The 26,715-nt window shown below is 34.7% G+C and overlaps 2 protein-coding genes across 3 annotated transcripts in view; both read left to right on the forward strand.

Annotated features, from left to right (window-relative positions):
• The window catches only part of LOC115876110 (zinc finger protein 761-like), a 43,932-nt gene that overhangs the window by 6,116 nt on the left and 11,101 nt on the right, over positions 1–26,715 (forward strand). Inside the window, exons 2-5 of one of the 2 annotated variants that reach the window (XM_030891806.1) lie at positions 9,605–9,709; positions 19,026–19,226; positions 19,501–19,710; positions 26,157–26,246. In XM_030891806.1, the coding sequence (XP_030747666.1) occupies positions 9,642–9,709; positions 19,026–19,226; positions 19,501–19,710; positions 26,157–26,246 (569 nt within the window). In that variant the 5' untranslated portion in view covers positions 9,605–9,641. The remainder of the gene's footprint in view (positions 1–9,604; positions 9,710–19,025; positions 19,227–19,500; positions 19,711–26,156; positions 26,247–26,715) is intronic. The other variant, XM_030891810.1, reaches the window with a different exon arrangement.
• Positions 1,178–2,668, forward strand: LOC115875843. The gene has a single exon (XM_030891375.1). It carries the CDS (start codon positions 1,178–1,180, stop codon positions 2,666–2,668), a length of 1,491 nt encoding a protein of 496 aa, XP_030747235.1.

Raw genomic sequence — 26,715 nt, forward strand, 5'->3', positions numbered from 1 at the left:
GATAAAAGAAAGAAACAGAATAACGAGTTCCTAAAAAGCCAGAAACAATTTTTTAGAAAGCTAGAGAATGAGTCTGCAGTAGAACAAGATACTGCTGAGGTGGACGTCAAAGCTTTTGGCAATTACTGGGCAGGAGTATGAGCCGAGTCGGAGAGATTTAACCATGATGCTGATTGGATAAGTACCATCGAAGACAAAGTTCTGAATGTGCCTAGAATGGTAGTCAATACATTTTTGAAGGAAGACATCACTGCAGCCATTAAGAAAACCCAAAATTGGAAGACACCGGGACCGGACAGGATACAGAACAGGATACAGAAATTAATTTATTTAGAGGTCATTGATATTTTGCTATAAACTGGCTAAATATTTTTGAATATTATTTTAATTTTTTTTGTTCTTTGACATTGTAAACATTTATATATGTTTATTTTAACAATAAGACTGACAATATTATTTGTATAATGTTTTGTATTATCTTTTGTTTGTTTGTTTGTGTACCTTGTTATTTTTTACTTTGTTTGTTAGTTTACCTTTGTCCACAAATTGAAAAATTTTTTGACAATAAAGGCATTTATTTATTTATTTATTTATTTAGAACTTCTGGCTCAAACGATTCCCAGCTATCCACGGTGCTTTGGCCCGATGTTTCACGCAGGCGCTTGATGATCCGCATATTTTCCCAGAATTTCTGTCCAATGGAAACACCGTCTTGTTATTCAAGAAGGGCGATCCCAAGGACCCAAAAAATTACAGACCTATCACACGTCTGTCTGTAATTTATAAATTATTTACGGCTGTAATAAACGAGCGACTTTATCAACATTGCCAAACACACTAAATATTTGAAGCAGAACAAAAAGGGTGTATCAGAGCAGCCTTGGGCTGAAGATTGACTATAGATTCTGTTATACTAAAACAACTGCAAAAAAAGCAAAAGAACCTTAACATCTCATATATTGACTACAGCAAGGCCTTTGACTCGGTCCCTCATGACTGGTTACTTAGAGTTCTGGACATCTATAAAGTGTGCCCCCGAATTATAAATACGCTCGGACACCTAATGCGACAGTGGCGAACTGACCTTAAGCTGCCAAGCCGACATATCGGTACAGTACGAATCAAAAGGGGCATTTTCCAGGGGGATTCACTTTCACCACTCTGGTTTTGTCTGGCAATGAACCCTATGTCAACACTGCTTAACCACACAACCGCCCGTTACAAGATCGACCAAGGAAACGGAAAGAGACTGAACCATCTATTGTACATGGACGACCTGAAGCTGTATGGGGAAACACCGAGTAAACTCAACGATTTAATAGAAACTGTTCAAGTCTTCAGCAGGGACATACATATGTCCTTTGGCTTTGACAAATGTGCTACTGTCAACATCAAAAGGGGTAAAATTGAAGATCGGCAACAAGTCATATGTAACATTAAGCAGCTTGCGCCAAAAGATACTTACCGATACCTGGGACTAGCCCAAAATTCAACAATTGATCACACAACAATTAAAAGGGAGATTCGTGAGAAATATAACACCAGGCTAATGAAGCTCTTAAATACAAAATTATCTGGACATAACCTGATCAAAGCTATAAACGCTTGGGCAATACTGGTGTTAACTTATTCCTTTGGAGTGGTCAAGGGGTCAAATACCGACCTTGAAGATCTCGATCGCCTTACCCGTAGACAATTAACAAAATTTAGAAATCTGCATACAAACTCATCTGTATATAGGCTGTATGTTCCTCGTAGGATGGGTGGGAGAGGCCTGCTAAACATAAAAGATCTATGCCTAAAACAGGAAAATGGCATGAGGCAGCGATTTATGTCCTCCAACTGTGCAATAATGATGCTAATCGTGGCTCAGGATAAAGGTTACACTCCTCTCAATTTAAGTTGCCGTAACCGGATTGACAAACCCATCTCGATAGAGGAGCGTGTTGCAGGATGGAAAAAGGGCGCTCTGCATGGCAGATATCCAAAGTCGCTTCAGTCTGAGGGGATCGACCTTCATTCGTCATTGGCCTGGCTTAAAGACGGAAAATTGTTTCCTGAGACCGAGGGTTTCATGATGGCCATCCAGGACGGAGTTATGAGGACCAGAAACTATGAAAAGAACATTTTAAAACAAGACGTAGTTGATGTATGTAGAAAATGCTCTATGAGAGGGGAGACAATAGAACATATCACGTCTGGTTGCTCTACCTTAGCAGATAATGCGTATCTTGGACGTCATAATCAACTTGCCAAAATTATTCATCAACAACTTGCCATAAAATCAGAACTCTTGAGCAAAACATCACCTCCCTACTACAAGTACTCCCCGCAACCCGTCCTGGAATCTAGGGATGCTGTTTTATATTGGGACAGAGCAATTATAACCGATCGAACAGTGGACCACAATAGACCCGACATTTTTATCGATAAGATCAATAAAACGGGCATTATAATTGACATAGCAGTACCATTATCCTGCAGGATAAAACAGACGGAAACAGATAAAATAACAAAATACGAAAATTTATCATATGATTTAAAAAACGTGTGGAATCTTAAGACCATAAAGATCTTACCGTTCGTAATTTCGGTGGAGGGAATTATCAGCACAGAATTCCAAAAAAATCTAAAAAGATTAATTTACCATGCTCAATTGCAAAAGTAGGACAACGAGCTGTATTGTTGCAGACTTGTCACATCGTCCGAAAATTCTTGAACTAGCTGGGAGGAGCCAAAAGCTTTTTCAGTTAGTCAGCTAAACCGCACCGGACCTGTTCCGAGAAAAAGAATTACATAATAATAATAAACTTTATTTCTAAATTACAATATAAAATTGTGATAGAATAGTCAAAACAAATACAATAATAAACCTTTTACCTATGCATCTATGTGAAAACGAAAAAATACTGATACAAATAATATCTTTCTTTTTTCTTCGTTTGATTTTAACAATTTATTATACATTTTCCATAAAAAATTCATTTATGTTGTAATATACTTTTTCTAATAAAAAATTTTTCAACTTATTTCTAAAAACATTTATATTCTTACTTATTTTAAATTCAGTTGGTAAGCAATTAAACATTCTTAATCCTAAACACTGCGGTGATTTAACATTACATTAGTACGACATGGTATTTGATAAAATTTATGATTAGTTCTTGTATTGAAATTATGGACTTCAGAAATTAGTTTATATTTATGCTGGTGTTTATAAACAAACATATAATCATTATATGGTGTTTATAAACAAACATATAACATACGTCCATCAGTCCTAATTTATGTCACATACTAACATATCTACCAAAGCTTAATTTTGTATCTGAAAAATAAAAAAAAGTTATAGGGGTCAGCCACTTTTTAGGCGCACCTCATTCGCCTCGGTTGATTATAACGGAAAGATGTAGAAACAAAATTTTTTATGGGTAGATGTAGAGAGGTATGTAGAATGTGCATAATTTAAAATTATTTTCAAATGTACAGGGTGTGTCAGAACCAAGTGTGGGTGTGTCCATACCAAAGTTATATTTTTTATTATGGAACACTTATGGTACACAACTTATGGTATTTGATTTCATTTTTGGATTCTTCGGCATGAAATAAGGCATTTTATTATAAGGGTTTAATATGTTTAAATGCTTTTGTTTTTGAGATATTTAAAGATATTTAAATATGCATGCTCTAATAAAAAAAGTTTGTCAACACCTTGTACATTACTTTTCAGAGTTAATTCTTGTGTTAACTTTGAAGACAGAGAAATAAACTTTACTAAAAAAAATTATTGCTTCCTTAAATGTATACAGGGGTATCAAAAATTGCTGGTCTATTTTAAATATTTATTTTACATAAAAACTTTGTTATTTCAAATACAACACTGTGTATATTTTAAAATAAGTCGAAGCAGATTTAAATATTCTTTCAAACTATATTAGAGTTTCCTATACCTATCTGGCTCAGATTTTGAATAAAAAGCGATTTTTCAATAAAATGGCATTCAAGGTGGCTGGTGTCACCATGGAAATTTGCTAGTGACATTTAGTAGCTATTTTCAAAATCGACATTAGTTTATGGAGTTTATTTAAATCTATAACAATTTATAACAAAAATTTACTTTCATTTAATTTACCTACAATACTTTAGTAAGTAAGTATTTATTATTTTATCAAGAAAAATTAAGAAGTAGTTCTGACTTGTAGATTATTGGATTTTCTATAAAAGGACCAACTAAGGCAAATTAATTTTCTTCACTTCCAACGACAGGTTTCTGCCTAATAGGTTTTTCATATACCACACTATCAGCTCTGCGAAATAGAAAAAAAATATTTTTTTCAAAGGAACGCTTGTCAAGAAAATTTCTATTTGGATATCTTTGAGCATAAACCCTTCAGGCCACACAAAATGTGTATCCTCACAAAATGTTTGTGTGTCCTCACAAAATAAAATTACTCGTAACATATTCATTCCTTCCGCCAGCAGATACTGCTTCATTTTTCTTAATAAAATAATAAATACTTACTTATTAATCTTATTGTAGGTAAATTAAATAAAAATAAACTGTTATAAATTTAAATAAAGTCCATAAACTAATGTCGATTTTGAAAATAGCTACTAAGTGTCACTAGAAAATTGCCATGGCGACACCAGCCATCTTGATTATAATTTTATTGAAAAATTGTTTTTTATTCAAAATCTGAGCCAGATAGGTATAGGCAAATACGTTTTAATAAAATATACGGAGAGTACCGCTTAAATTCCTGTCCCGATGTTGAAGGATGGCTATAGAATGTCAATGCATTTCCCACATAAGTCTATCCTTGTTCGGGAGGAGGTTTTCTGCGCTTGCTCGATCTGTAAGCACTTTGATTGGACAGTTCCAAATCATATGATATGTTTTGTTTTGGTTTTATTTATTTTAAGTTGAGGTTAAAGACGTTCTAATAATTGAATTAAATCTTTCGAAAAATTGGAAGTTTTTGTTAAATATTCTGAAATCAAATAATTTGATAATGTAACATTATGCGCATATTTATCAATTGAGATATTTTAATCGTATCCAACATGTTATGGCAAAACACTTTTTCAACCAAAAGTTTTCAGATATCTTCGATTTAGTTATTTTCGAATGTTTATTTTGTTTATATCTATTACAAACTCAAGGAGCAACAGTTTTTTACAAGTAGTGTTAATTTTGATGCTGGTGCAATACTTCTACTCGTTAAAATAAGTTTATTATAAATATTACAGACATTTAAAAAAATAGGCTATGGAATAGGTATATAAAAATTATTTTATATCTGTCTCACAATGGGGGGCTCCTAGTAGCGTAATAGGTATCTGCAGTGCGATTCTGTAAACATTTCCCTGTCTAGTGACTCATCAATCGTATACAAATAGCATAGGCTCGATAGGAAATTTCTTGCTACAGAGCTTACAGAATCCCATTGCTGATTTCTAAAATTCTTTTTCTAGATAGGCTTCCCGCATCGTAAAAACTCCTATTTTATGGTATGTAATTAGTATTCTGAAGGTATTAAAATATTTTAATATCAATATAGTTTTTTCACTGAAACTCGAGTTAAATCTTAATATACATTATTCATATTGTCGTTTTAGAGATTGTGCTTTTATACTTACTATTATGAAAATTTACTGAATAAAATATATAGTTGCAATCCTTTTACTGAACTCCTTAATTTCTTGTTTTATGAGGGGATAATTTTTGCTTATTTAGGTACTAATTTTAATCAGACCATTTTTTAATGAACTCATTTATATTTATATCATATCGTTCTAAGTAGACTTTGTTGTGTTAGACAATTATTATTAAATAAAACGAATGAAAAAAAGTGACAGGTACGATATTTTTTTTTTAAATTCAAAAAATAATTTAGTAAAACCACAATTATTAAGAAATTGTCTTAAAAACTTCGTAGTACAAATTGCATATCTATTTCACTTTTTTTAAAATTCAAAAAATAATTTAGTAAAACCTCAATTAAGGAACTGTCTTAAGAACTTAGTATTACAAATTGCATATCTATTTCACTCGACTTAAAAATTGCAGCAAAACAAAGTATAACAGTACATTTTTTACTGTCTATTGTTTCTTTTACTGCCCATGTATTTATGATCAATATCAACATCAGTCCTGGTTTAAAATGAAACAAAAGTAATTCTTTATTATTAACATATTTTTTATTAAACAAATATAACTAAAAGTATGTACATATTAAGTTTATACATAAATCAAGCTAGATACAAAAAATATAATTATTTACATTGTTGCATTGTAAATACTCTTTTATATTATGAAAAAAAAACAATAATAATTTACAATAAGACAGTTTGTGTGAACTGTGTAAGCATTATAATTAGCCTTATGTAGTCTCTATTTTTAGTCTTTACATTATAATGTCATTTTTATTTTAAAATAGTAAGACTAAATATAATGCTTTTAACAATTATTGATTTTTGAATAAAATTAGTTTCGTATATTTTTGTCTTATATTAACATCCCTTTCATTTCTGATTTTGCTTTCATGAAACAAACGAACATCGAGAAAAATTTCTATTATTAATTTGGTTAGTTGGCTTCTACCACACAAAAAGCAGTAGCCCATTCGCATTGTTCTATTAATTAAACTACAGCAAAAGTCTTTAAAACTAAATCACAAAATTGTCAATAAACGCACAAAGATTAAAATACAAACGAAAACACAGTACACGTGGAAAACACAGAAAGTTAGAGAAAACACTAATGGCGACTGCCCAAGTCCAAACTGAAAACAAAACGCCGACGACGCGTCCAAAAATAAATCGATAACCCATCTCGACACCATTCGGCCAATAGAAAAGTAGCATTTCGGCGCATGTGCATTACATCCATCTACTGAACAAGGATGGACTTATGTCAAACTCGATCTTCTGTCCTTCAATACTGGGACATAAATTCTCTCATTGCTCTTGTGGGGAGGCCGCACTATATTTTAATTAAAACGTATTTGGGTATAGGAAACCCTAATATAGTTTGAAAGAGCATTTAAATCTGCTTCGACTTATTGAAAAAAATACATAGTGTTGTTGTATTTGAAATAACGAAGTTTTTATGTAAAATAAATATTTATAATAGACCAATAGGTAATTTTTGATACCCCTGTATACATTTAAGGAAACAATCAAATTTTTTATTAAAGTTTATTTCTCTGGCTTGAAACTTAGCACAAGAATTAATTCTGAAAAGTAATGTACAAGGTGTTGACAAACTTTTTTATAATACTATAGCGTTTTTTCAACCACTACCACTGCGAACGGCAGCTTTTCATCGGAGAGCAGTCGTGGATAAAATATTTCAGTGGAAGGAAAACTAATTAATAACAATAAACAAAAAAAAATAGATATTGGGCACCAGGCATGTACAGAGAAAGAAAACACAGTTGTATATTACTTAAAACTAATGACTATATTTATTCATGATGGTCTTTGGACTTTTTTTTAGAATTTCACAATTGACATTGTGAAATTCTAACAACTATAGTGGTTATGTCAAAGAAAGTTATGTTAAAAAAATAGTACGAAATATGTTCTATGAAAACGACTATAATAAAATACAATACATGTAAAGTTATAGAAAATATATGAAAGATAGCATTACTTTAATTAATTTGTTATATTTTATACGATATTAAACCTGAGATGTTTCAAGCGTAGATTCTAGAATCTGTTCGGTTATTCATCTTTAAAATCACGCAATCGATATATATATATATATATATATATATATATATATATATATATATATATATATATATATATATATATATATATATATATATATATATATATATATATATATATATATATATATATATATATATATAAAAGTAATACTATAACAAGATATGTAATACTATAACAAGACGTAAAGTCTGTACGATAAGATGTATGTTATTTTTTTAAGACTGAAAATGTAACACATAAAAACCAGAACTTAAATCTAAACTTAGCTGATTGTTCTTGAGGCAATCCTGCTTCAAATAGTAACAGTGTGAGGTGGGACTCGTATCTCTGTACTGTCTCTCGGCCAATGCAACAAAAGGGGCTAGGATGAGGACACCATGAACCAATACAGCCGTAACTATCGACTAGGCTTAAAAACAGGAATAAAGCAGCATGGGGCCTATGCCACGTCCACGCTGGGGCACTCTGTACATAGGATAAACTATCCGTACAGTAGACACTCGTCCATCAGACACCTGTCCATAGGAAGACTATACATGGGAACACTACCCGTACCTTAGATACTACTAGGACCTTGGATAATGCCCGTACCTTGGACATCCAACCATAAGATACAGTCCGTAACTTGAACCATAACCTTGGAATCATTACATATATATGGGACACCTGCCCATACCTTGGACCCTAAAAATACGAAACTCTTGTTTAAAACCAAACATGGTCTAATAAGCAAAATAAACCTACCTCGAATTACTTCCGAGGGCTCAATAATAAACAAAGAAACTGTCCTTTCTTCCATGTAACATTCTGGAGGACAAATGCAAAAGAACACCAATGTGCCAGCAAAATACAAATACGTGTTAAGGTGGGTCAATCCAAAACTCTACCCTAAAAATATTCAATAATAATAACGAATCTAATAAAGATAATATCTCATCTTTACCTGTAGCTTCGAAATGGCAGCTGATTCAGATTTTGCAGCAAGATTTAAATTACCATTTCTAAAAGCAGGGTGACCAAAAGTGAGGTTAAAGCGCAGAGAGGCGCCTTGAGGGTGCAGCCACACTATCCTAAAAACGGCGTATCGGCGTAACGGCGTAACGACCTTGAATCGATTTCCAGTAATTCTATTGGCTGAAATTTTTGACAGATGAATTTGACAGATAAAATTTCTGACAGATGAATGTTTCAGCCAATAGAATTACTGGAAATCTATTCAAGGTCATTACGCCGTTACGCCGATACGCTGTTTTTAGGATAGTGTGGCTGCACCCTGAAACGATCTTGACAGCCCTCCACAGAAGCAGTGAAACGATAACAGGGTTGCTGACTAGAGAACGTAAAAATTACGCCAGGCGCGTCAAGTAAATTATCAGGCCTCAGCGATACGGAATCCGGTGATGATACGCCAGACATCATATATTATATATGAAAGACATGTAACGAACTAAAAACGTTACAATACCATGCATATTTAAATATCTATAAATATCTCAAAAACCAAAGGTTTTAAACATAGTAAACCCTCATAATAAATGCCTTATTTCAGGCCGAAGAATCCAAAAAAGAAATAAAATACAGGGTGTTCCATTAGAAAAAATAGAACTTTGGTATGGATCTTGGTTCTGACACACCCTGTACATTTGAAAATAATTTTAAATTATGCACATTGCCTTCCCACATAAAATATTTGGCTTTTACATCTTTCCGTTTTCGTATAATTAACCGAGGCAAATGAGGTGAGCCACCCTGTATTATTTAGAGTCAATTTGAAAGTATCTAAAAAGTTTTTTTTATCCTAATTAAAACCAGCTGTAGTTTTACACATGTGGTGAATATACTGTGAAATTTAATGTTACAGATCGAAAAATACTGCTTTTAATATTGAATCAATAAGTATGGAACATGTTAAACAAGAAAATAATATTTCAGAAGAGAATATAAATGCAGTATCATCAGATCCTAAGTAAGTATATTTTTCTAAATGTTGTATTTTGTATAATTAGTAAATATTAACTTATGTGGCATGCTTCACATGCCACGCAAATAAAAAAAAATTGTTTGGTTTAATAACATGTACTAGATGCTTCACTTAGTGAGACTTCACCCCCTTCAGGAGTTTTTACACACAAAATAAACTTGAATAAAACATTACTAATGAAACCAACTATTATTTAGTTAGTTATTTCACAGTATTCACCCACCATTTGTCAGTATATTTTATTTAGGTATACCTAAATAGATCGCTGACAAAAGTCTGTTTTGGTACAGAATTCACACTTTTACAAAATCCAATTCAAGCAGTCCAGAGAACAGTCCTCTTTTTGATCATGCTGTTCTCTAACGTATTGAAAAAGTCCTCTTTTGAGTTTTACTTATAAATATTTTTAAGAAAGTAAAGCTTGATTTTCATGCGTTATCGGTTGATACGATGGTTCGACGGCGCTCTGATTGGTGAAGAGAAAATATGTTTTTTTTATCGAGATCTACCAACCCTGAAAATATTCGCACTTGCAAGACTCACCCTGTATATTAATAAAAGAAAGTGGCAAGACGAAAAATCAAACCACTCAGTCAAACAGATATTATACATACAAATATTTGGGACTCAACATCTGTCGATAGACCACACTACGCGTAACAAAACATTTAAGGAAAAATACGGGTCGACTACCAACGTTTTGAACATACCCTGTTGGTACCTTGATTTGTGAAATCATATAATAAATTATATAAATTCAAATTTAAAATGCTATTTTTTTAATTGAAAATGTCAAAAATGTCAAGATATGTCATTCTATTCAGAGTGCCATTTTCTACTGAATAAAGTAAAAAATACCGAGGATGCTATTTAAAAATCAGAAGTTGTAGTCATCTCCGGTGAAACAGGAAGTGACCGAAAACAATTGAATACGTCAATTCAATCCCGATTTATGTCATATACCAAAGTACCAAATCTCGTTTATTTATCTGAAAAAATAAAAAAGTTATAGGTGGTGAGCGAGCCACTTTTGAGAAGTATCCGGTATATAATGCTTGATATACAGGGTGCGTCTCGCCCCTGTAATTATTTATTTTTTCAGATAAAAAGTCGAGATTTGGTATGTTAGTATATGACATAAATTAGGATTAATTGGCGTATTCAATAGTTTTCGGTAACTTCCTGTTTCACCGGAAATGACTACAACTTTTGATTTTTAAATGGCACCCTCAGTATTTTGTTACTTTATGCGATAGAAAATGACACTCTGAATAGAATGACATATCATATGTCAATTTTGACATTTTCGAATATGGTTTATTTGAAATTGCAACATGCGATTCATAACGACAATTTGACTCGAAATACGAAGTGTGTGGTACCAAATTATTCGCAGAAAAATGCTTTTTCCAAATTGCTAATGAACCACCCTCGTTCCATTTGTAAAAATTGAGATATGATTAAAAATACAATTTGGGCATCTTTTAATTGGCCAGAACAACACATGAAAAACAATAGACAATTAAATCTTTTTGCCCAAATGGTATTTTTAACATACGATTTGGGCATCATTTAACCGGCCAGTACAAGACACTAAAAACATTATATGATCAAATCTATTGTTGACCTTACCAAAACAGAAGACAATAATAAACATGTCCAAAACAGGGTAGTAGCATCTGCCCATAAGTTAGAAGTGTAAGTATATTTCTATAAAGTGTTTTTTTGTGTATATCATTATGTTCACGTAAAAGTGTAGTCAGATTAATCAAATAAATTTTTTTTTATAACTTACATAAATATGAAGGGCGGAGGGGAATTTTTTTACAGGAGAAAATTTCACTAATTTTTTAGAGAGCGAGAAAACGCTTTGGAACTTAATGATGTGACGACTACTATACTTGTAATGATTATGTTTTACTAATTACCAGAAAAATTTAATAAAATGTTTTCAAAATACACTCAGATATGAGGCAGTATGACATGTGGGTACTTTAGGGAACCTACAGTTATATTACCAGAGTCTCCAGAAAATCCACTGTTTGATATAATGACAACCACGCTGTGAAGCATTAATTAAAATACTGGCTGTGCTTCAGACCAGACTCTCTCGGGAACTAGAAACAAAAAAGAATTACTCCACAAATTAACAAAAAAAATTCGCAATTAGTAATCATAATCTTTATTCATTCTTGGACTATACAAACAGATATAAAAATATACACTTATACAACTCATAAGACTAGTCAGGACATTCAGGTTCATTTACTAATTAAAATACATTATCTAATAAGAATCTTTGCAATTTGTTTTTATAATTATCCTGATCCAGTGGCGCATCTAGAGATTGAGTCTGCAAGGGGTAGTGGTAATATTTAAATAGAGTACTAGATTTACATTAAATTTTTGCCGAAAGATATTGTGACTGCGGAAAAAGATAAACTTGGATTGGTCTGAAATTTATACCGTATGGTCGAATAAAAACGGCGTCAGCGATGGCTATGAAATGAAGATCGCTGTCATTTTATATGTAAAATTATATGGGAAATGTCAGCGATTGTCATTTCCCAGCCAACTGGACGCCGTTTTTTTTCGATCATACGGTATTTTGATTGGCTTTATTAATTTCTTTTATGGCAAGTTTATTTATACAACATGGGAGAGGTAGCAGAAATAAAAGCTCGAATAGAAATAGCCAGAGCATCCTTTGTAAAACCCAAAAAATGTCTGTGCAGTGGAGACATCACCTTAAAGCTTAGATTAAGAATGCTAAGGGGTTACATATTTGCAACTCTACTCTATGGTTCAGAGGCTTGGACACTTAAAAAGGCCGAAATGGATAAGCTTGAGGCATTGGAAAGATTGTGTTATCGGCTTATGCTGAGGATTGCATGGACTGACAAGGTTACATATGTAGAACTGCGACGCAGAATTCAGAAGGACGAAGAGGTGATTAACACCCTTAAAAAGAGGAAACTTGAGTACTTTGGACACATAATGAGAGGACCTAAATATGCTCTGCTGCAGAACATAATAAAAGGAAAGATAAAGGGCAGAAGGAGCCAAGGAAGAAGAAGAACATCATGGCTCAAGAATTTGAGAGAATGGTTTGGATTGACTTCAAACCAGTTATTCAGAGCAGCCGTTAACAAAGTTAGAATTGCCATGATGATTTCCAACCTCCATTAGGAGATGGAACCCGAAGAAGAAGAAGAAGGGAGGGGTAATTAACCCCCATTACCCTTTTTTTTATGCACCCTTGTCCTGATCCAAAGTTGGCACAAGTTTAGAAATAATCTTATTAAAAAATTTTATGCCTAAGTATGACGGGGCGATTAAATGGATTTATCAAGTTATTTCCATGGACGGCTGGTGGTTATGAGGTTATTTCCCTGTTTGTATATTTATGAACCCGAAAATATGGAAAATATACGTCAATCTCGATGACTAAAGAATCCAAGGACAAATAACACCCGAGAGCAAATTGTGCCGATGCCGATGTCACCAAACAGTGCCGTGGCACATATTTTCCTTAACCTAGCTGTTTGAAGCAATATTTATATTTTTTGATAATTGTTTTGACTACGCCTATCGCCTATGGTGTATCATACTAATTAATTACGAAAAAAACGTATTAAAGTGTTAACAAAACTAGTATCGACGTATAGCACATATCAAGTACGTATAGATGTTAATTGAAATTGAAAAATAATTATCGGGAATTCAATAAGAAAACGCTAAAAAGTTGGAGTAGACTGTTTATTTACCTATGAAACGTAACTCCTGGCTCTTTCTTATCGCTGCTGCTTTTACACTTGAAAGCTGAACAACTAATCACCATTGTAATAAAGTTTATACAAAGTTTACTACACACAAACTATTAAAAATCGCTTAAATTGTCGCTGGTGACCAAATGATGACTCATTGTTTACCATCGAAAGAATAGCCTCTAAAGCGGCCCATACACTATCAGACAAATTGCGCAACACAGGCTGTTGCGCAACGAGTTGCCAATGTATGGTAGTGTTTGATGCGTTGCGCAATTGTTTGATGAGTTTCAAGAATGTTTGAATTCTTTTGTGCAACAGGACTGTTTGCGCAACGCGTTGTGTAGTGTATGTGTGTGTTGCGCTACGTTGTACAATATTTTAGTTCTCTCATCCAAATTCTTTGTTCTCATTTTCATTTTTTGGTATCATCGACATCATCTTGGGTATATACGATAATAATTGACGCAATGGCAATTGAGGAAATGATTGTTTCTCAAACAATGCACAACTTTTAATAAAAAGTTTGATCTAAATTTTACTAAGTCCATGGGTTGTGCAACGGTACGGTTCGCCTTACGATAGTGACGTCACGAGGTAGTATTTTGTTTTGAAATTCTATTCAGTTACGATTCAGACGACGAGGTTTTTTACTAATTTTCGAATGTAAAATGATTTATCGATACTGTATGGTACCAGGTTGCAAAAGTACGACACTTTCCACTCCTGGAAAAACATTTAACATTAGCATATCGAAGAGAAACAGCGAAAAATCTGGCTCTAGAAAATAAGACGCCAGCCTTAAGTTCTTCAAAAATCCATATATCTACCTTTGAAAACAATTTAATGTAAGTATTTATTTAAATTTGAAAATCATAGTTAAATTACAAATTTATTTTTTAAGTTAGTTGAGAAATACAAATATAAAACAATAGGAAAATAAGGAATAAGTGTTGAACTAACCTCACTTTTATTTTTATGGAGTTTATAAATAGCACTTTTTTTCTAGTTGGAGCAAAATATGACAAATTATATGGAATCGAAAATGGTGTATGCTCAAAAACGAATGAAAAAGATGTAGTTCCCCATAAATTTTTGCTTTTCACCAAAATACTAAACAAAGTTATCCTCAAACTGTACGAATGGGTGCTATAAAGAGGGCAAGTCAAAGTATTAAAGATGTTTTGTGTGAAGCCAGTACTTCAAAATCTGATTTATCCATAAAACAAGAAATCCTAGAAGAAATCCTTTATAGGATAGGCGTCGTAGAAGCTATATCAAAAGTCTATGAATTCATATCGAAAGAGTTATAAGGCGTTTAAGAGTTTGAAGTGTTAAAATATTACGCTTACATCCACATTAATTTGATTTTTCAATTAGACTATACTATAACTATTCCCTGTGGTTTAGTGAATACACAACGCCCTAATAAGTTGACAAAAAACAGTTTTTTTAATTATATTAATAATAAATGTTTATATTTTCTCAAAATATTTACATAGTGTATAGTGTTACCATTTTATTTTTACTCCCACTTTTTACTGGCTATAAATTTTTTAAGTAAATTATATGGTTTTATTCGTTTTATTATGTATTAATCAAATTTTATATATGTATATCGAACAATATGTCTAATTACTTATATATAAGGATAACTTGAAAGCAATAAAGACATTAAAATTTGTGTAATATTACTAATAGTACCTATGAACAACGTAAAATGTATAGGCTTTGGTAAAATGGCAGTAAAATTATTTAGCTAATAAAGACTGCTGTCTACTCAGTTGCTTAGACCAAACTGGGCTGTTCAGGTTATTTTTTTTTATTTGAACCTTTTTTTTCGTGATTTTGAGTATACTTAGTTACACGCGTGAGTTTTGATAAGTGGTTCTTTGGTTTTTTGTTGCTAAAATTTCCGAATATTTCAGTAGAACGGCAGACTTTATCCGCTTGTGGTAAACTGCCGGAATCGTACCTCGTTACGTCACAACCAATGGTGTAACGTTTTCGTGTGACGTCAAATTTAAAGGTCCCCGGTGAAGTTTATAATCGAAATTATGAAATAATTTGCAATTCTTTTTGGAAATAATATCGTGGGGGTGCTGCGTGTTGTATTTATAAAGGTCTTTAAGTAGTTTTCAGGTGAAAATTAAAGTATGTGCAAGTAGCCTATTTTTTGTTATCTTTTTCGTTTTTTGGTATCATTGACATTATCTAGGGTATATACGATAATAATTGATGCAATGGCAATTGAGGACATGATTGTTTCTCAAACAATGCACAACTTTTAATAAAAAGTTTGATCAAAATTTTACTAAGTGCATGGGTGATGTAGTTGTGCAACGGAACGTTGCGCATCGCTTTGTTGCGCAACTTGTTTGATAATGTATGGACCGCTGAATCAGTTGTGCAACGCAACGTTGCGCATCGCTTTGTTGCGCAATTTGTTTGATAATGTATGGGCCGCTTAAGGTCACAAATTCTGCTGCAGCCCGTATAGGGGCGCGGGCGTTACATGTTTTTATATTCTTTAGTCATTGGTCAATCTTGTGTGTTTGTAACAAAGCATTGGGTGTTCCGAGATGAACCAAAACCGATGAAAGTTATCCGTTCTCGAAGTGTTTCCAAAAAGATGGTGGTGACATTGTGTCTCAAGAGCAAGCCATGTAGCAACAATTCCTTTGCAGTATCAAATGCTGATTGGTATAGGATTTCCGAAGTCAGTTGGAAGTAGTGAGACTCTTAAGACCTTTGTACAACCGACTCCGATAAAGGCGCCGCCAAAGAAAGTGCCGAAGTTACTCTTAATTTCGGCACAATAACAATTTTAATCAATTTAAAGAGATAGAATCAAACAGTGAAATATATTAATTATAGTTATTATGTATTGTCTTGATGGGGGGTTATTCGTCGTTGAGTGTTGGTTGGAAACTCGGCAATTACTTCCGGCAAAGAAAAATAAATATGTATAGTTTTTCTGAAGTCAGTTGGAGTAGATTGGGAAGAGTTCGCAGATCGAGACGCGGGCAGCGAAACCACATCTTATACAGGGTGTTCCAAACTGTATTCCGGAAACTTCGGCAGCATATTCTGCAGATAAAAATAAGTAAGAAAGTGAATATAAAAAACGTATGTCCTAAAATGCTTAGTTTCGGATATACAGGGTGTAGAAATTTCATTTTTATTTCGATTTTTTCCAAATAATTTCTGAAGTAACGTCAATACATGGATGTGGAGTGTCTGGGAGTTTTTTGATATGAGAAATTTGGTTTTGAGGTCAATATGACTCCTATTTGTAGGAGGCGCCACCTACATGTGTTTTAACTGTTTTGAAGAGTAATAATTTTTCGTCCGTACCTGTATAAAACTATTGAATAAAAAAATATACATTTACGACATTTTTTACGTAAAAGAGGTCTCTTAGCAAAAATTGCTGTGAGTAATGGGTTTCGAAATATTTGGAATCGAACTTATCAATACCTGTCATTATTGACATAAATTAAACATGTTGACTAAATAGTTATTAGGCTGAAATCATAAATCTGAAATATTTTTGTGCCAAAAGTTTAACAGAAACTGTTTTATCGCCATTTTTCCGCAGAAAAATTTATGATTAATTTAAAAAAATAAAAATTTTTCAAATTTATTATTTCAGTCAAATAATTATCTACTCAAAGTGTTTATTTTTTTGTCAATAATGACATGTATTGACTATTTCTATTCGAAATATCTGAGAACGGTTGCTCGTAGCGATTTTTACCAAGAGACATTTTTTACGTAAAAAGTTACGAAAATGTATGTTTTTTTTGACACAATCGTTTTATACAGGCACGGACGAAAAGTTATTATTCTTCAAAGCAGTTAAAACACATCTAGGTGGTGCCCCCTACAAATAGGAGTCATATTGACATCAAAATCAAATTTCTCATGTCAAAAAACTCCCAGACACCAATTTTTATCCAAATATTGACGTTACTTAGGAAATTATTTAGAAAAAAAACGAAATACAAATTAAACTTTTACACCCTGTATCTCCGAAACTAAGCATTTTAAGATATACATTTATACGTACTGTTTTACTAATTTTTATCTGCAGAATATGTTGCCGAAGTTTCCGGAATATAGTTCGGACCACCCTGTATAGCGACTGCGAAAGATCGTAGTCGCCAGTCGAATCGTTTAAACGCGTTAGCGAAACCTACCTTAAATTATAATAGGGGTACATAGGGTTATGTTTGAAGAACTCTGTTTTACAGGGTGGTCCGAACTGTATTCCGGAAACTTCGGCACCATATTCTGCAGATAAACATAAGTAAAAAAGTTCGTATAAATATATGTCCTAAAGTGCTTAGTTTCGGAGATACAGGGTGTAGAAGTTTTATTTTTATTTTGATTTTTTTCAAATAATTTCTGATGTAACGTCAATATTTGGATGAAAATTGATATCTGGGAGTTTTTGACATGAGAAATTTGATTTTGATTTGACCCTCTACCAGTAGGAGTCATACTGACAGACTCCTACTGGTAGAGGGAGTCACCTACATATTTTTAACTCGTTTGAACAGTAATAACTTTTCGTCCATATCTGTATAAAACTACTGAGTACATTTACGACGTTTTTTTTTTTACTTTTTAAAAAAGGTCTCTTGGTAAAATCGCTAAGTACAACCGTTCTCGAGATATTTAGAATGCAAATATTCAATACATGTCATCATTGACAAAAATAAACATGTTGAGTTTTGCTTTTATTTGACTTAAATGATAAATTTGGGAACTTTTATTTTTTACTTATAACTATTTTTCTTCGAAAAAATGATGATAAAACAGTTTCTTTTGACTTTTTGACACAAAAACATTTCAAATTTATGATTTCAGTCTAATAACTAATAAGTCAACATATTTAACTGATGTCAATGATGAGAGTATATGTAAATGTATATTTTTTTACTCAGTAGTTTTATACAGGTAGAGACGAAAAGTTATTAGTCTTCAAACCAGGTAAAAATATGTAGGTAGCGCCTTCTACAAGTAGGAGTCATCCTGACATCTAAATCAAATTTCTCATGTCAAAAAACACCCAGACACAAATTTTCATCCAAATATCGACGTTACTTCAGAAATTATTTGAAAAAATCGAAATAAAAGTGAAACTTCTACGCCCTGTATCGCCGAAACTCAGCACTTTAGGACATACATTTATACAAATTTTTTAATGATTTTTTTTCTGCAGAACATGCTGTTGAAATTTCCAAATACAAATCGGACCACCCTGTATTAAGTACAAAATAAACTAATACTACTTTTTGAATACTAGCGTTGATTGAAAGAACTGGGAAGATTCGCAGCTTAATGGGCAAATTCATAAAAAGGCTGATTTGATTTCCCCTTACGTTTTAAGTGCTGTACGATGGAGCCTTAACTCGTTCTGCAGCCATTGCATAAAACATTCATTTCTTTTTCGGCTAACGAAGGCATATCGAAGACGCCCTGTATACATACAAGACTATATTTAAAGTATTATTTTCGTTATTTAGGCCGAAGGAATCGCAAACAAAGATCTATAGATGTTCTACATGTAGTTTCCAAACACGATATAAGGCCTATATAAGCCAACACGAGAACATTCACTTGCCATGGGAAGATCGACCGACCGCTCGTTGTTTGCACTGTGGCAATATATATCTTTCAAAAATATACTTAAGTCGTCACCTTAGGAGAAAACATGGTTATTCCAGGTAAAATTATTATTAGTATAAAAATTTGACCTGGATTATATATTGTACGGTCGTAGGTGATATAGGGTATATCTGTCTGGGATTTTTTATAGTTTTCTAGGACACATTTTTACAACTTCTACAGTTATTTTTCGATTTATTATAAAGCTTTAAAAAAGTTGATTTTTTCGATTTAAATCACATGATTAAAATAAAAAAATTATTTGATTTAAATCATGCCAACCCTGTATAAGACTGATCCTAACCTGTCAAACTAATAATTTTATTTAACTAGGCGAGGTCAACCAATCAACGTAATTAACTATGGATGCGTGAAATGTAACTACACTACAGATAATAAGGACAGCTTTAGCGAACATTGTCTAAACCACGTCCTATTAAATTCCAAAGTGGCATATAAGAAGCGCCACGAATGCCCCACATGCTGCGCCAAATTTGTTGTTCAGAATAGTCTGAATGTGCACAGGATTACAGTTCATAAAGGGTACGTATAAGGGGCGATTTTCATTATAACGTCCCGCCACCGTTACGTCGAGCCGCCGCGCGCCGGCTAGTTGCCTGCCACCACGGTAAATATTCTTAAATGGCCAACAATAAACATATTCACACTAAAAAATTCACACCGTAACGTCGCTGTCCCGTCGCCGTGGCAACGTCCATATCTCATTTGTACAATGTAGAATGAGTAAGAGGGGGGGGGTTAATCACCTTAAAGCTCTATTGTGCCCCCCTTCCTTGAGTCATCACATGGTATATAACCCATCAAACCCCTGTTGTAGAGGGGACAGGGTATTTCCCATCCTCCTCAGCCAACAGTTTTTCCTCCGAGGGTACACACCTTTCCACGGTTGGAGTTTGGCCCTCCGTGCCGCCCTTCACAGTCGAGGAGCTTGCCTCCGGCTGAGGAACCCGTGAGGTGGAGGCTGGAGGATCTGTCTCTATTTTTTCCACTTCTTTAACTTGGTCTCTCCTTAGACCTGATACCGGTGTTGTCCCATATCTATAATAGAGGATATGTCCCTCTTTCTCTATTGCCTCCTTGGATTTGAGGTCATTTGCTATTGTGAGGGCCTGACCATGACCCTCCTTCCTCGAGTTGATGACTTGCCAACTCAATGTCCTTACATTAAAGTTCGAACCCTGGATAAGGTTCAGCAGCCTTTCCCCTTGCTCCTCGGCAGAAAGACCGCGATGGCCGCCCCTTTAGGGATGTTTTCTCCCTTCACTGCAACCAGTTCCGGCTCTTGCCAATTTTTAAGCTTAGGTGCTATTTCCACCAACCAATTCGCCGATTCTTGAGATACACAATCTGTGAGGATCAGCCCACCCGAAAGTGTATCCCCGCAAAACGCAGCTGACCCACATTTTGTAGATCGTTGTGTTGCGATCCTATCGCCACTGCTTCGTCCAGTATAGCCTCTTCTAGAGACGTTTGCTGGTCGGTGGTCAGAGCAACCTCTGGGAAATCCTTTGGCATCACTTGTCCAGCAATAGCGACAAAGCTGGTGATACGTCCCTGCTTGCCTCCCGGTGTTGGACGGCTTTCCATCCTGGCTTTTTTCTCTCCCTGCCGGAGAAGAGGTGAGAGGTTCTCGCTCCCTCTCTTGCTCTTTGGAGGAGATGAGTCAGATTGTTTTTTGGTTTCTTTAGTCTCTCCTTTCCGGAGGGGTGTTTTCGCTTTTGCTTTCTCTGGAGCAAGTCCGTCGTGTCTCCGTGCTTCTGCTCCACTAAGACCTACTCTCTAGCCCGCCTGGTTGACACAGGCCGTGTAGACGAAACGGTAGCTTGTGTCGCTTATTGGGTCTAGAGGTAGGCTCCCGACCATTGCTGGAGAAGGTGTTAGCTTGTGTGTCGCTTGTGGAGGATGATCCAAGCAAGTGTCAGCCGCCCCTCTAGTAGTTTCCTTTGGATTTCGACCCTTGGAACTTTCATTTGTAATGTTCCCAGCGTCGCGAGGGGGCTTCCCCGCAGCTTCATCGGTGTTGTTTTTAATACTAGATCTCATAGTATTCCCACGAGTCGCTAGGGATAGTCGGTCCACTTCTACAGAGCCCCGCATGTAGAAGTAAGGGGTAAATACAATGAGGTGCCCCCTGATGCCCCAAGGTTGAGGCCAGTAATGGCTAGTCCTCCATCTAGCCACGCATCCCTTTGACCTGGTCCCGCTATCGTAGGATTTAGGTTTTTGGTGAGGTTGTCTCCTCTTGGTGCAGGCGGTTAAGCCAAGACCCCCACACCCTCTACCCGCGAGACATGACCACAGTCAGTAGAGGTGCCTGGTATGACGGACAGGGGTAGCCCCGTCCGGCATCGTTATATGTCTTGGTGCAATTTCCTGGCCACGACACTACAGCCAGGGACAAGACGATGAGTGAGATGCTTGTTAGACCAAGCCAAGCTCTAGGGGGGATTTTCCCCAGCACCTGACCAGGAGCTTTACCACCAACGACAAGGTCTTGCATCTCCGAGGGGAAGATCTCTCTGGGACAGATGACATGAAGTAAATCTCTCATTTACTTCATGTTACTTATATGAGACACCGTGTACTATATTTTTTTTGTTCTGTTATATAGAATTGTGATTATGCTCTTCTTTGTCAATCTTCTTCTTCAAGTGTCATGTTCCTAGTGAACGTTGACGACTGCCATGTTAACAATATCTCTGTATCGCTCTCGATCTTGCGCTACATGGAGTAATTCATCCGCGCCCAAGCCTGTCCATTGCCGCAAGTTCCTCAACCACGAAAGCCTCTTACGTTAAGTAGTCTGTCGTGCTTGAAGAACTTCTTCATTTCTGATTCTGGTCGTCCCAAGATATTATAAGCATTCTTCTGTATGTCCACATTTCAAATGCTTCGATTTTATTTATCGTTTCTTTATTAAGTGTCCACGTCTCACATCCATACAAAAGAATCGACCACACATAACACTTTGTAAACTTCTCCCGTATTTTGATGTTTAGTGAACTATTTAACAGCAGCGACTTAAAGTTCTGAAATGCATTTCTTGCTTGTTCTATGCGACATCTGATTTCGTATGAAGGATCGATATCTTGATTAATCCAACAGCCTAGGTATTTAAACTTCGCCACTCTCTCCAACGTTTCTTCATTAAAAAATAAAGAGGTCCCGCCGACATCTACTTTACTCACAACCATATATTTAGTTTTATTTATATTAATAGATAGCCCCCAATTCTTACAAGCTTCATTGACTCGGTTTACTAATTCTTGTAGATCTACGAGATGTTCTGCTATAATTACGGTATCGTCGGCATATCTGATATTATTGACTATTTATCCTATTACAATTCCTTTTGGCCACTTAGGGATTCTCTAAATATGTTTTCTGAAAAAAAGTTGAAGAGGGTGGGAGGGAGTCCCTGGTCTCACGCCCCGTTTAATATTAATAGGCCTAGGGCAATAGTAGCTGTTTGGTTCCAATACAAATGCGAAATCAGCCTAATATCTTTGTCATCTAGCTGGATGTTCTGCAGACTTGATATTAGCTTATTGTGCTGGACACGATCGAAGACTTTTTCAAAATCAATAAAGCATAGGTATACTGGTCTTCTTACTTCCCAACACCTTTTTGCATCGTAAATAATGCTTCCCTGGTTCTCATGCATCTTCTGAAACTAAATTGCTCTGAACTCAGAGCTTCCTCGCACTTGTTGCTAATTGTTTTTTGAGAATGTGTAGAAGTAGCTTGAGGACATGACTCATTAGACTGATAAGTCTACATTCTGAACATTTTTTAGCCAGTCTGCTGGAATATGACCAGTTTCGTATACCTGATTAAACAACACAGTAAGTTCATTTATGTTTTCATTGTTTAACAAATTTAGCCATTCACTATATATTTGATCTAGTCCACTTGCTTTATTGTTTTTGGCTTGATGTATATATTATATACATAAATTTTATCAAATACCATGTCGTACTAATGTAATGTTAAATTCACCGCAGTGTTTAGGATTAAGATTGTTTAATTGCTTACCAACTAAATTTAAATTAAGTAAGAATATAAATGTTTTTAGAAATAAGTTGAAATTTTTTTTATTAGAGAAAGTATATTACAATATAAATTAATTTTTTATGGAAAATGTGTAATAAATTGTTTCTTCTCTCTTTCATTAGCTCAGTTATTTCATCCGTCATCCATTGTTGTTTTTTGTTGTTGCTGTGAATTAGAGTTTGTGTTGCTGTATTAGTGATGCCATTCTTTATGTTGTCCCATCGTTCTTCTATGGTTAAAACATTAGATGTTTGAGTGATGTTCTCTCGTACGTTGTAGTTCATGATTTGTGTGAATTTGTTTTTAGTTTCAACGCATTTTAGCTGTTGGACATTAATTGATGAGTGATATTTTTATTCGTTTTAGTTTCAGGTGTATTTTTGAAGCAATACTAGGTAGGTTTTTGTACATTTATACGAGTTTCGAAATCATTCATTTATGATGATATAGTCTATCTGGTTTCTTATTGTATATCTATGACCGTCACGGGGCGATGTCCAAGTATAGAGGCGTCTTTTTGGCTGTTTGAACAGGGTGTTGGTAATAACTAAGTTTTCCTCTTGGCAGAACTCTATTAGTCTGTTACCCCTTTCATTCCTTTCTCCGTGCCCAAATTCTCCGGTTACTCCTGGTGATACTTCTTCTGCAGACGTAGGAGGCTCATTTCTAGTTGTACGTTTTTTAGTTTGCCAAGCTGGTATAAGGTTTTCGCATTCCATGTAGCAATACTTTTTATTAATGATTTATTATTTGATTTCCACCCGGGGATTCTTCGCACCCCTCACGGTGTTTAATTTGGCCAAGCTAGGTGGACAAAATTCATATTCAAATATTTAATAAATAATAATTGCAATACGTAAACAAATGATTCAGTATATCGGTTTCAAAACCGGTTTAAGCCTGATAATAAATCGCGATGAGTGGTGGGGTTGACAAGCCGGGTGAAGTGATACCTGCAACTGATAAATTAAATAGTGGCATTTTATTGTTAATTTTGATAATACGGCCCTACGATACCCAGTGATATTTTGCAATTTTTAAAAATGGACATCATTTTTGAGGGTAAGTACTATAATTTCGCCTAATAATTTACATCCCAGGTATTTTAAATATTATGAAAGAAATTATTGAAATATAGTTAATACTTAAATATAGTTAATAGTTTACTGCTTGTTTCCTACCAATTCAATCACATTAAAAGTCCAGGAAAAACCTGCATCCGTGTGTACCCAGGCTAAATTTTATATATGTCTTAGCTAAAATAGTTACCGATAAAACTATGTATTTTACAACTTGCACACTCTATTTTTTTTTCAGAACAACTTCTTTCTCTCTCCAAATGTGAGTTTTTTGAAGAATGGATAAAACACTCAAAAGATGAGCGAAACTCTCATTTATTTGAGTTTCTGAAAACTAAGTTTAATTTAAGTGAGATCTCCGATGAGTCCTTAAGAGAAATTAAGCTTAAGATAGCCAATTATTCCGCTAAAGTATCAGATAGATGAACGGCTGCAGGAAGGTCAAAAGAACGCTTCCTGACAAAAAATAGATGCTGGTTGGATACCGATACCATACAGTTCCGAGTATCTACTAATAAACCACTGCTGAATACCTTAACACAAGAAGCTAATTCTTAAGGAAGACATCGGAAAAGCCTCAATGAATCATCTTTTAAGACTAAGAAATGTCGCTTAGAAGACCTCGTTCAGTCGCGAAGTGTTAGTAAACTGATAACGGCTACAACAGGCCAAAGGAACGTTGCGAATGTGCTTAGGGAAATTGGTAACTGTTCAGAAAAAGTTAGCATTTTTAAAAAATCCAGTTTTCTAGAACCATCTAGACAATTAAATGGTGAGGAAGCGTTGGCTTATCTTGTCGATTCTAAGTCTAGAACTAGCCACCCAGAATGACTTTTAAAATACCTTAAATTCAATTTAACAAAAAAAAACACATCAATTTATATTTACGAAGGGACATATTTTGCTCATCAGGGACATCAGATTCATCATCACTAAGTACGAGGCATAAATACATACAATGTAAATTATAATTCTTTTAATTTTAAAGTTTAAAATTATATAACTTTGTAAAAAACAATCCGATTTTAATAAATAAGGTGTCAAAAGATTAAAAATGAAGAGACCTTTAAAAAAGTCTCCCAGTAAATATAAATTGACTTGTTTTTTAGTTTTGCAATACTACCGCAACAAACCGTAAAACAGTTTGTCCACCTAGCTTGTTATACACGAAACACTGTGCCCTGTCCCATTCAAGGGACGCTGGGGACTCTCGGGGCCGTGGTTTCTCACATCATGGAGTTTGCCTTGGGAAATATAGTGCAGTAGTTTACCTTTTGCTTTCTGCACCGCAGAATCACAGCCGGTTAAATCAATAAGTGATTGCCGCTTGTGACTATCTGGAATTAAGCCTGAGAAAGTTTTCCAGAGGTTTCTTCCCAGCCTTGACCTAGTAATGACGTAATTGCTGCCCTATGCTATATTTCCTTTGTATTAACCCCAAAAGGAAAGGTTGCCACTTAGTCAGATCCGCCGTACCGAAGTTACTTTTTTCCGCCTTCACTGCCGGTGTGCTCTTCGCCCGTATCCCTGGGTACGAGTAAAGCGTTATACCCCGCAATACTGGGTCCCCAACAGAACGATCCTCGGATCGAGCCCACTCCCGCGACTTGGACGCGCCTGCTGGGTATTATCTAGTTGGGTTCAGAGAAGAAGTCTCTAGGCTCCCTAGACCGGGTTAATGCTCGTATTTGGTACCACGAGCAAAGGCAACTTTGTCAATGATTTAATATAAATGTCAGTCCAAGAATATATTTTATTTCCAAAGTGTGTATAAGTAATGCCTTCTACTTCCAAAGAAGATAATTTAAGAAATTAATATTTTGTTTTTTCAAATAGAACCAGTGGAAATGAAAAGAAAACTGAAGAAGACAACGAGATCATCTTAGTCCAAAAGAAACTACAACAGTACATGGACAAATACAACGAGTAAGTATTCGTAAACAAAATAAGTTTAAGTTTTTTTTAAGTTCTCCTTTTTAAACAGTCTCATCTTTGAAGATTAAAGAATTTCGGACTTCCATTGTCTTTATTTATGTTGATTAACACAACGTTTCGGTCAGAAGGATCACTGATCGTTATCATGTGTAAACTAAACTAATTCCTAAAACTACCGAGCTTTTATACTGCGGTCATACTTTCACCCGTGAAAAAGTCGGGTGCAGTCAACCGTGAGGTTGTCCACATAGAATGCCTGCATAGAATCGTTTTATCAGTGGTTGCCATATCGTAGACATTCCGGTACTAGGATTGCTAAAAATGCTATTATTGCTTGCTATAAAAACGGTTTCTTTAAATTTACGCTTATTTTACCGCGCATACTTTTTGAGAAAAAAAATATTTTTCCGAAGCTGACTTCGAAAAAATGTTTTTTGTCATATCAAGCTACGGAGGCGCA

This window comes from Sitophilus oryzae, unplaced genomic scaffold, assembly GCF_002938485.1.
Source record: "Sitophilus oryzae breed Bouriz unplaced genomic scaffold, Soryzae_2.0 scaffold_1058_pilon_pilon, whole genome shotgun sequence".
In the NCBI taxonomy this organism is placed as follows: domain Eukaryota; kingdom Metazoa; phylum Arthropoda; class Insecta; order Coleoptera; family Curculionidae; genus Sitophilus; species Sitophilus oryzae.

Bases quoted from the DNA above. Each gene is read 5' to 3' on its own strand.
- LOC115875843 (XM_030891375.1), top strand. From the start codon at position 1,178: ATGAACCCTATGTCAACACTGCTTAACCACACAACCGCCCGTTACAAG.